The 12,244-nt window shown below is 37.2% G+C and overlaps 1 protein-coding gene and 1 long non-coding RNA gene across 5 annotated transcripts in view; one reads left to right on the top strand and one right to left on the bottom strand.

The window, feature by feature from the left end:
- LOC141578168 (uncharacterized) overlaps positions 1-12,244 on the top strand; it is a 206,717-nt gene that overhangs the window by 157,396 nt on the left and 37,077 nt on the right. The window lies entirely within an intron of this gene.
- COL28A1 (collagen type XXVIII alpha 1 chain) overlaps positions 1-12,244 on the bottom strand; it is a 160,016-nt gene that overhangs the window by 125,610 nt on the left and 22,162 nt on the right. For all 3 annotated transcript variants that reach the window (XM_074367449.1, XM_074367448.1, XM_074367450.1), the window contains exons 9-11: positions 11,298-11,342; positions 8,637-8,681; positions 7,549-7,602 (exon numbers count right to left, since the gene is read on the bottom strand). In XM_074367449.1, coding sequence (XP_074223550.1) covers positions 7,549-7,602; positions 8,637-8,681; positions 11,298-11,342 — 144 coding nt within the window. The remainder of the gene's footprint in view (positions 1-7,548; positions 7,603-8,636; positions 8,682-11,297; positions 11,343-12,244) is intronic.

Here is a 12,244-nt window from a genome sequence, read left to right as displayed (position 1 = left end):
TTTTTAGAGTCAGTTTTCTACCACCATGTAAAACTACCTCTTGGGACTTTTCAGTTCTTTTCTAAGTAATTCAAAAATCATTTGATTGCAGACTAAATTTATATCTTTGTTATAAGATGAAAAACACAAAAGTTAGATAGTTGCAATCTACCCATAGTTGAAGAGTCATCATATGAAGACAACATATAAAATATAAATATAAGCCAAGAGGAAGTATACTTTTGCAAGCCAACTTACATGCCATTTCAGGCACATAAAGTCTGGATCGGTGTTGTCATTGATAAGTGGTAAAGGTAATACAAATTATAATTGGCTACTGTGATCACACAACGTAACTCTACATATAAACCAGTTATTAACCAACTGCCCTAAGTTTGGAACCACCATTATTTCAAATCTCCAACTGCAATCTTTTTTGAATAATATCTACTTAAGTAAGAGAAAAGACCACCGTCCATGTACTCCACCTACTTACGCTTTTTAGAGAAGAAAAATCTCCATAATAACAAGGAATTGGTGAAGAATGTAATAAAATTGTAGTATTATACCAGATTTTAGTAACTCAATTCATTTTCTTAATTGCTATTAGATTAAACAACATGAAACTGATAATATTCAACTATGTTTGACTTACAAAAAGGATGATTCATATGTTTCAACCTAACAGAAAAGTCGTATTTCATCATATACAATGAAACCTAAGGAATGGTGTGTCATTTTCCCTAAAAGGAAGGATTACCCAGCAGTCCATCAAGAGACCTTTTAAGAATCTTGGCTCTGGTGGACACTCTTTGGATTCTTCCAGCACAAAATGAGTTGCTGGAAACAGTTCAGGGTGAACCCTCTCCATAAATCTGTGAACAAGGACATCAATTCATGAGAGGAGATGGGTTCATATGACAATGTGGTAGTTTTCTAAAAACTTACTCTTGGAGACTGGGGGCAGCGGGAAGTGAGGAGAGTATTGTTGAAAGGGTACAAAGTCTATGTTTAGACATGAAAAACTCTTGAATATAGATAGTGATGATGGTTACATAATACTGTGAATGGATTTAATACCATTGACTTGTACACAAATGGTTAAAATGATAAATATTGTGTATATTTTACCACTTTTTGTTTTTTAAAGCTTACTCATAGAATAAACTTAATTTTCCCTGTTGCAATGTTGCTTTTGCAACTTACTTGAATTAATTAAGGGCATTGATGTAATTATTAAGAAAAACTCTGACATCCCTCTGAAGACACTGTGGTAACTGATTCCGTTCCACATTAGTGCCCCTCTTGACTGGGGACGTGGGTTAGACTCAGCACCCTGTGGGAAATGTTGGCAAGCATTGGGGGTTCCCTGATCCATCAGTTTTCATCTTGGCAGCCTCTGCACATGCAGGCGCACATACACACACACACACACACACACACACAGTGTACCTCATCTGCTGAGGACCACATGCATCTGAGATCTGAGGATAAAAATCATCTGTCTTGAAAATAGTGGCCGACACGCCACATGTTCTGGCAGCCCCTTCAAGTTTTCATGATCAGTTGTCTCATGTCAAATGAGTTAATAAGCTCATTTAGAATCCTTGTGAGCAGACACGCACGTAGGTCAAAGCCCTTTCCACAACAAGAATCCCTGGATTACTAATGATTCTCTCCCTTTAATGAGGCCCAGGACAGAAATAGTGTTAAGCATTTGACATCCCTGAAGAGAAAACATTCACAGAGTTTGGCAGCTCGACTCTGCTTCTCATTAGACAGATACTTATAATTAAAATTGTAAAGATATTCTTCTCTTTACGCTGTTATACAGTGAACAGTCATACCCTTGATCAAAGTTGTTCACCTGCCAGGAGGACCAGAAAGGCCCATTATTGGTTTTGGACAACTGGAAAAGCTGACGTATTTGAGCCCCTTGGACTGAAAGTACTTTACGTGAAGCCAAAAATATAGTCATTCTGTTATTAAGAGAGCTGTGAACTTTAAAACGTTTTCTGTTTGATTGATTAATCTGTACTAGGGATCGTTGATGTCTATGTGTGAGTCGCCTGATTTGCTTCCCATCAAGTTTTGAGGAATTACATCCTACGAGAAATCAAGATTATTTAGTGGCTGAAAGCAGCATCACGTTAGGAGATTTTTAGGTTTTTGAGTTGTCCAAGAGCTGAAATAGAACTACACAACATGCTCATTTGAGGAGAAAGTTTAAGGTTCTCATAGTTCATAGTTGTGGTGTTGAGTTGTTTCCAAACCACAGCTGAAATATTAGTTATGTTCAGTAGGTTGACCTACTAAAGCTACTAAGCTAACTTTGAGTCAAATCAAGTATTTCAATAATGGCAAAACTAAGAATGTATTTTTAAAACTATTAAATCTTCGTTAATGATATATCCGTTCTAGTGAAAAGAGTGACATAGAAATCATAAGACTTACGTTGTATATATGAAATTGTAAAGAAGTATATATATATATATAAGTTCTAAATCTCCATGCTCCCCTTAGAAGGAAGTGGAATTATAAATAACACATTAGGTTATTAAAGGCACAAGAAGCTTTTGATGGGTTATGTCAACACTGTCCTGTTTTTATTATTAACCAAATACCTTGGAAGAATGGTCAAAGTTCCTGGTTATTACACCCTTCTCTCTGATTCCTTCCACAGCCCCTTATCACCTGTGCAATCTCACTATTCAAAGTGCTCTCTTTCCAAAGCCTGCAAAATTGACAAACTAAGTGCCCCTAAGGTCCTGCCTGTTTGACCTGTTGCACTGTGATACTGTTGACAACTCATTCCATTTAAGACCATTCACTCATTCATTCATTCAACAATACTTTTGTTGTTTATTTAATATTAATATTTGTTGTTTATCTTAAATATGTATGAGTGTAGATATAATAATTTTTTTCTCTTTCATATGTGATAGTGGTATGCCTGACTCACTGTCACTAGATTTCCTGCTTTGGATTTTTTAAAAACCACGATGGACCTGGACGTATCTGTCTAATTCTCCTGCCAATGGTCCCAATCTGGCCAATCTGAAAACAGACTGGCAATATTTAAAGGTATAACACATGGAAGCTAAAGGGAAATTTGATTAGTACACTTCCAGCTACCAAAAATATCCGCATTTGCATTCTTCATAGCTATGTCAAAGGTTGACAGCCAGCCCGCTTTTGAAAACTGACCTCTTCATAGAGCATTTTGAAGAAAACAGAATGTTGTGTAGGGATGTTTACTAGGTTTACAATTTTAATTTCGAGGCAGACTATTTAGCTCTTATTTACTTAACTTCTTCATAAGAACACCCACTACTTGGAAAAATGTCTACTGAGCTTGGGAACCTCAAAAAATGGGATGGAATCGTGACAGAGCTGTACAAGGAGGCACAGGGTGTCCAAGAATCATGTGTAACGCAGCACTTTGGAGCGGGCTGGATGCTTTATTTGCCCTCACTTACTTCCTTTAAAACATAACATTCATTTATTCATTGATACTAGGTCTGTTGTTTATTTTGGATGCATGGATGGATGTTTGATTCACCAGAGATTATTTACCTTAACTGTACCCATTTGTTAAACTGGACCAGACTAGTGCTATTTCTCTGTGAGTTTCCTTAACATCTCAGAAGCTAAATTGAACGTAAAGGAAGAGGACCTAGAGTTTCTTACACTTGAGTGTAGCACAAGAAGAAAACACTCAGAGAGGGGACAAAGCCCTGCAGAAACTGCGTGAACGTCCTAGAGTGGAACAATGGAGGAAGTGAGAAGAGGGGAGGCGCTGCATCTATTAAGATACATTAATATATAATATAATACACAATATTTGTAAATTGCTTGAGGATTCACGTGTGCTACTTTGCCTTGGGAAAACACAACAGGGACCACTCCTATTGCTCTTTTGGCCCCAGCACTGGGGCTCTCATGCTGGGATACGTCAACACATCACAAGCTATTTCCTGCTTGTGCCACAGTGAGCAGTCCCTCCTGCTGGAGCACAAAGAGGGTCTTGGAAAGAGCAGACTTGGATGAGATTTGAGAGGAAAATACCCTTCAGACATAACCTCAGAAAGACATCAAGAAATGGCAAAAATTACTTAATGTGGGCTTGGCACACCCACCATTCTACTGTGTTTATTTGTTCAAAGCTAATTTTGGTAACTTGTTCTCTGTGGTGTGCAAGGCCTGCCAGTCTTGACCATTCTGTCCAGGGCTGATTGTGTGACCTGATGGGACTGCAACCTGAACCACCACAGCAGCCTGGGAAAGTGGCACAGGGGTCTTAGGCGTTGTTTTTACTCTGAAAGAGCGCAGTGCTCGCTCCTAAGTGACACTGTCAGTTTGGCCCTAGGGATAAGGCTTCCCGGACATTTGCATGATTATAGTTCTAAGTGATTTTAGAGACTGATAGGATGGTCTTCTTATGAACGCCACTGCATGACCCTGTATGGGAGACGCTGAGGTGGCCTCAAAGTCTTCATTCTGAGAAACATCTATGTTTTGTTTCTAAGGCAACAAGGTCATTCAGGGTAGAGGAGGAGCTACTTTACATATGGAAAATATTAATGACAGAAATGATTTGTGCAACAGGGCCAGAATCACATTTTTCCTTGATTTATCACATGCTATTTTTTTCCCTTTGTTCTTTGGCCACCTTTTCTGCAAACCCTTCGATGAGGAAAATCCAACCACTAGAGCAACAAAATGGGATTGTAGTTCGTGAGAGACACCATTCATAAATTCAAATTCATAGGCGGGCCCCATCTAGAAACTCTCATGGAATCTTTGCAAATAGTATGAGTCCAAAGGTTTCTATTTTAAGGTCTCATAAAAGACAAAATATTTGAGAGTGCACACTACTGGTTTCTACATGGTTTTACCATGGGATTTCTTTCCTTCTTTTCCTACATTTTCAGATGAACTTTATGACCAAGTAGAAATCTCAACAGACAGTAGTATCCAGCCAGAGTACACTAGAGGGGCAGATGGGTGCAACGGATGTCCAAAAGACAGGCATTTACCTCAGGTTGACTATCCAGGAAATTCAGCAGTTTTCCCAAGGAGATAAATATAAGATGGTGGTTAAGAGCAGCCTGGCTGGTTTTGAATCCTGGCTCTGTCCCTTATAAGCTGTGTAGTCTTGAATCCATTGCTTAAACTCTCTGTGCCTTTGCAGCCTAATTGGCACTATGAAAAGTGGTATCATGCTAAACGGGATTTAGAACTGTATCTTTACCTAGTAAATATACAACAAATAAGTGCCATCTGTTATTAGAGAAGCTTCCAAACAGTCATCTTCCCTGCTCCCATTAGAAAATACATAACTACTGGATTTTAGAGTTTTGGTTTTTTTGGTGCAAAATGCAATAGCAATTTCTTAAAACCATTTTGTAATAAAATAATAATGGATGAAAAGAAGTGTCACTCTAAAACATTATTTCCAGATTGGGAGGGAAATACTTTATTAAATTTTAAAATTTATTAAATAAGGCTTTATTAAATCTTAAGATTTAGTATATTCTGAGATGAAAGATGAAATCATTCTCTGAAACCTGACTTTTAAGACAATACACGAGTAAATGTATAAAATATAAAAAAATTAAATGACAAACGTGACCTGCATCTCTGGTTGACAGAGCCACAGAGGGGTAGAAATTAGGATTAGTCTCAAAGTTAGTCAAGAGGCCACTACATCTGTGACCTTAAACCAGAAATATAACTAGAAGGGACACTGAGACACTCCCATCTCACTCCCTCCCAGCAACCCCAAACATTCTCTAGAAACTAATGTCTTTTCGATTGGCAATGAATTTTGTGGTTCACCTGGCATTGAATTTTGTGATTTAAAACCTAAGGGATAATTTTATGTTATGTATCTTTTACTATAATTAAAAAAAAAATTCTTAAGAGAGTGCCTTGGAAAAATGATGAAATCCTCAAATATTTTTGGAAAAATGACTCCTTTTATGATGATGTGAAGGTCAAGCAGGAAGGGTTTTTATGTCAGAAAATTACAACCTTCCCAAAACACTTGACTCATTACTCTTTCTAAGAACTAATGCACTCTTGGAATTATAAACTACATTTTGTTGAAATCAATTTATTTTAAAAGAAAAATCTCAGTAGTAATTGTACAAGACATGAAGAGATGTGATCAGTGAGGCACCTTTTTATGGACTGCCACCAAGCCCATGCCCTGCTCCCAGCCCAGCATCCCCACAGATGCTCTTATTTCCAGACTTCATTTCTCATTTGCCAAAATGAAAACTTTAGGCCAGTATGACCTCGAATATCCCTTGTGGTTCAAACATTCCATAATTCTATCACTGTTGCAAACTCCAACTAAGCCTCTTTTTCACAAACATGTGAAAATTATCAATTTTTGGTAACCAAAGAGTCTTAAAAATAAATGTGGACTGTCAAAATATTTTTTTCCTTGCTGCAGGATTTTCCCTCCAGCCAAAGACATTTTATAAAAACTTCTACTCAGTATTCAAAAGAGCCATTTCTTTCCCTTAGAGAGAATTAATCATAGGCAAGGACTGGAAAAGACAGTCTCCCCAGATGAAGCTTAAGCACTCTCCCACAGAGAAACTCATTCTATTTTAATTTGCCAATTAAAACTGCCCTGGGAAATCACACATTGTCATTATCTCATTAAAAATACTATACTTGTCACTCCCTTATCCCTCTCTGGAAGACGAACACTCCAGTGGCAACTGCTCCTCACAACTTAAATTTAATAGCCCCCTTAAAAGATTGGCTTTATCTAGGGTCCTTTGGGGACAGTACCATCTGCTGTTATTACTGCCACAAATTCCACAGATCGCCAGTCAGTAACTCAACACCATTTATTGGGTATTTACTATATCTGTGAAATGGACTAAGCATTGAGAAGAGTTAAAAAGTCACTAAAAAGCTTGTTTTCAGCAAATTAATGGCCACTCTCGTTGGAAAACAGAGTCTTATAAACAGGTCTTTTAAAGATCCCTGGTCTCGCATCTCTTGGTTCTGTCTGGCTCTTATTCAACTCCTCCCTGTCTGTCTTGCCTGGTGTTCTGTGGAATGATGACGTTCCAAGGCTGGTACTGATAGCTGAGATTACACCCGTGCAATAGAAAATAAGCCTTCATTTTTGTTGGTATGACATTTATAAATTCCCTTCTCTTATAAACTGTATATTGAGTTGACATAACATGTGGGAAATAGAGTGATTTGAATTGTGTTACTTAGTCCTACTTTTCAATTTCTAATGAGCCATAACATGACTACAGGGCAGGAGTAAGATGGAAACTGCGAAAATTCTGGATAATGGCTTATCCTTAATAATGCCCCCTTTGAATAATATAATAAATAATCAACGGTAAAGCTATGACCCTGGCTTTCTGCATGTACTTAAACCTGATTCTGTATACACACCTGCAGGGTATTATGTATTTCCAAAGATTCATCCTCAAAGAATCCATTGACTTCTGCCTAATGAAAGCACATATACCACGACTCACTAGGGGAAGGGCACTCTGCCAGTCTTTGACCAAAGAGCCTGATTACCTTATTGCCTTGAAATCCCTTCGGGCCTGGATCTCCTGGAGGTCCACCGATGCCCTGCTCCAAGATGAAAACTGAGAGTTAGTGCTGAGTACAAAAAGCTAATCAGGAATGAATCATTCATTAGGGTTCCTAGAGATTCCGGAGTTAGAAGTCACACTGTCTAACTCAGAGTTAAGCTGGGGTTACATGATTAAATTCCTTACGTGAAATACGCAACTCCTAAAATAGTACTGAGCTGAAAGTACTATTTATTAATGAGGAATTTGTTTTCTAAATGTAGGCTTCCAGACTTATTCCTGTGCTGGACCCCTTTTTGGAAAGATTTCGAATAAACACCTACTTCTTAAAAATATATAAGGCATATATAACCGAAAGCTGGAACTTCCAATGACCCTGTTATAATCAGAGTTTCTGCCCTGCCCTGACACAATTCCAGGATAGAGCAAAGGAATTGATGGCTAACTAGATGCTGTCTAGGAAATCTTGGGTAAAGATACAATTTTCAGTAAATTTCTTGAAATACTGAAATTAGCTCTTCATACACACACATACACACCCTCTCCCAGTGACAACGTTAGACACAGTCCCCAGACTGGAAAAATTTGATGTAAATTATTTTCTGAAATCCATGTGAAAAGTCTAAAATAAATGCCTTAAAGTATCATTTCATGTTATTGAGCAATAACTACTTGTAATGATGGAACAATACAAATGCTGTAATTTAGATAAAATGCACAGCTCTTCCAACTGCATTACAGCAGCAATGCAAGCATAGTTACATCCTGCTTTTAACTGCTTTGACCTCATCCATCTTCCTAGGCTAATTTTGAAACTTTTATCCCATCAGCTACTCACCTGCTGGTACCTAGTCTTAGAGGGCCTGAATTAGTTATTGAAAATATTATAGCAGCAGTTCCCAAACTTTGTTTCACATTGGAATCACCTGGGTATCTTTAAAAACACCGATGCCTGGTTCCAATCCCCAGGCATCCTGACTGAATTGGTAGAAGGTGCAAGCGGGCCAAGGGATTTTAAAAGCCCCCTCGATGAAACTAATACAGACTTCGATTTGGTTTTAGCCTCCTCACCTGAAGTCCTCTGGGTCCCTTTGGTCCATTTGGCCCTGGGGATCCCTGTGGAATAAAATTAATGGTAAATAATATCCATCTTGCTCTAAATATCCATCTTTAATTTGCAGTGATTTTAGGTTAAATAGAAGCGAACGTGTTCTCCGTAATGGTCCATCTTCAAGGTTAGCCAAACATCAACGCCAACAGACTTATTGTTAACAAAATGATCCTGATTAACAAGCCAACTTGGGGTCAAGCCTTCCTTTAGTAAACAAACTCAGTGAAAAAACAATTTTAGATGTAAGTCCTTTGCCTATATATTGACATTTTGATCAGAATAAAAAATTTTTTCTTCAGAATCCTTAGAAAGCAGTAAACTTGGTGGAACATGGTTTCCTTCCAACGAGGCAAGGAAATTGTTCATCAAACTGCAATTTAGTGAGTTTCCACAATGCCTAGGCCACTCGCTTGCCCATCCTCAAGGTACAGAACTTGGCAAAATACTATTTATACACAACACTCTTCTAATAGAAGATATTTCAATATGTTTCACAACTAAGAAACCCTTTAAAGTTAATTTTTATCAGAGTGTAATATAGTCTATTCTCTCTCTTCTCAGATTTCCACTTTTTTCTGATTACCAAAATATTTGTTTATAATAGACATAACTTAGCAATTATAGGAAAAAAGTAAATAAATAGAAAAAATCACACAGAGGCAACTGCTGTTAACATTTTAGGCATATTTTCATCCAGTTTTATTCCCAGTAGATTTTTCTTTAAATAATTTGATCAAAGTGTATCTCCAACTTTGTGTCTTATTTATCTGGCCTTCCATTCTACCAAAAATATTTTTCCATGTCATTAAAAATTCTTAGTAAGCTGAATAATACCCAAGATTATGCACCTATCATAATGGTAATTACTCATTTCCCTAGTTTTGACATTTAAGTTGTTTCTGGTGATTGCTGTTGTTAATAATGTTATAGTGAATATCTCTTGTGTGTAAATCCTTGTCCAACTTCTGATTCATTCCTAAGAGTAATTTCCTAGAAGCAGGTGACTGACAGAGAGACTGATCAGCACATTTAAGGCTCCCCTCCTCTCTCTTTTGTATCTCACACTATATATGAAAAGAAAGAGTGAAAATTTCCTCCATAAATTTGTTCACATTTCCATGCCCACTACCTGAATAGAGAGCATACTTCCTCATCTTACAGAATCCCTAACAACACTGAGTATTATATGTTATTTCAGTGTTTGCTAATTTGATAAGTGAAATAATATTTTAATATTTTACTTATCTAATTGCTAATGTGTTTGGATTCTTTAAAATTTATTAGCTATTCGTATTTCCTCTTTTGTGTCTCTGTGTTCTTTGTCTTTCAGATAAACTTGTGTGAACTCTTCATCTCAAGGACACTGTATTTCATTGATTCTAGACATATATTTTTTTCAGATTTTTACATCCTTGAAATTGGGATACATCATATAGTCAAATGCATCTTATATTTATAATTGGCAGTATTTTTCTTTCTTTCTGGCACAGAGGACGATAGGGCTTTTAACAATTTCTGGCATCTTAGTCAATGAAATATATTAACTCTTTATCAGTCATTTTTATTTCAAATAGTTTTCCTAATTATTATGTATCTTTCATATTTGTTCTATTCTATATGTGTCCCCTCTTCTGTATTTTCAAGCCCATGTTCATCTCCCATTTTCAGTTAACCTCCAGGAAGAATCCATTCATTAGCACACTTTTCATTTTGCCCAGAGATAATTCCCACGCCTACATTTCTCAGGTTTGCCTGACCTTTAACTCTACAGTAGTTGAAAAGCTTTCAGAAAGTCTCAAGCTATTTACAGTGTTTAGTTACATAGGCCAGTGTCACTGTTTTATCCTTTTCTTTTCACCTTCTGCCTCATTTTCTCTCCTTGACTCTTTGCATAGTTAAAATACAGATATTGAAAGAGTTGGGTATTTTGGTGGCATGCTGTTTCTAGTTTTTAACTTAATGAAAACTATTTACTTTTACTGTGTACTTTTTTGGACCCTTTATCATGTTTCAAATATACTCTAAATGTATTTCTGGTCTCTTCAGGTACTCCTTAACATTTTAATATTGTCTCCAGTTTAAATATTTTATTCACATTTACTTTCTAATGAGAGGTAAATAATTACTGAGTTATCTGTGGCTTGCTGCATTTTCAAAATTCCAAACCCCTTTCTATGTCTAGTTCTGCTGCAGTATTTATGACTATTTCATGAACTGGTTCCATAGAGTTCTTCGTTCTACTTTGGAAGGTGCTTGTTTGCAGTGTTTACATCTGGAAAGCAATTCCACTTTGACGCAGTTGGAGCTTGGGCTGACTCTGCTAGTTAAATTATCCTTTTCACCATAACATTCAGTAGGCCTGGCCTCAAAGGTTAGGGTGCCACAAAGCAAAGTCTTAATGGTCCATAAGAAAGGCATTTGGGGGCCTCATTAAGTAGAGTTAGGTATGGCTTTGTTTTCTGCTTCATGTTTTACAGATGTGAAAACTGAGCCAGTGACCCCCTCCGTCCCAACAGTGAGAGCAACATAATGCAGCCCAGAATTTCCTCTTAAGGAAACGGCCCCAAAGGGATCACAGCTGTTAGCATTTTAAAAGAAAATCTAAAAAACACGTTCCTTACTTTGTCACCTTTTATTCCTGGTTTACCGCATTCTCCACGTTCACCCTAAAAAATAAACAGATGAAATAAATAAGACATTTGCAGTTATTCAGTGTTAGGATTTTTTTTAAGGATTCCCAGCAGAATCTTATGACATGAGCAGCCTCATGAGTTACACACAGTTCTGTCCTCAGTACTGTGGGTAGTTTGGGCATTGAACTCTGAAAAAATTTTATCCATAGGTCATTCTTAACTTGACAGAATCAAATCAGTGATACTACCTAATGATGTTTAACATTTCTGAGACACGAATGAAATTAAAAGGAAAGATGCTAAAGCTGACTGAGCATCTACCATATATTATATGCCCTTTGCATATGTGATTTAATTGGATCCACATTACAGCCCAATGAGATCAGATTCACAATTCTTTTTTGCAATTTGATCTATATGGCTTTATTTTTTTAATTGGCATATAGTTGACTTACAATATTCTACTAGTTTCAGATGTACAACATAATGATTCAATATTTTTAACAGATTACACACCATACAAAGTTATTATAAAATATAGACTATACTCCCTGTGCTGTACATTACATCCCTGTAACCTATTTATTTTATAACTGGCAGTTTGTACCTCTTAGTCCCCTTCACCTTCATCTTATTTTATACCTGAGAAAAGTTAAGCTCAACAAGGTAACTTCTCCCCATCCTATAGCTGTAAGATGAATCAAGGTCTGAACCCAGGTCTACTTAGACTAGGAGTGCCTGCTTTTTCCACAGCACCACATGCTACACCATGAGCACCAACCTTGAGCAATTAGTGGTGTTTGCCTAGAGAACTGTGAGAGAAAGGCTCTGAGAGCGTGTCATGACATGGTGGAGAAAGGCACTGTGATGAATGAGCAAGGTCTGCTGTGACAGGGAGCGTGGGGCGTGGTGGCAGGCACACTACATGTGTCCCA

The sequence above is a fragment of the Camelus bactrianus genome, chromosome 7, assembly GCF_048773025.1.
Source record: "Camelus bactrianus isolate YW-2024 breed Bactrian camel chromosome 7, ASM4877302v1, whole genome shotgun sequence".
Classification (NCBI taxonomy): Eukaryota; Metazoa; Chordata; class Mammalia; order Artiodactyla; family Camelidae; genus Camelus; species Camelus bactrianus.
Note: the sequence above shows the minus strand (reverse complement) of the source record. Positions and strands in the feature narration are given on the sequence as shown.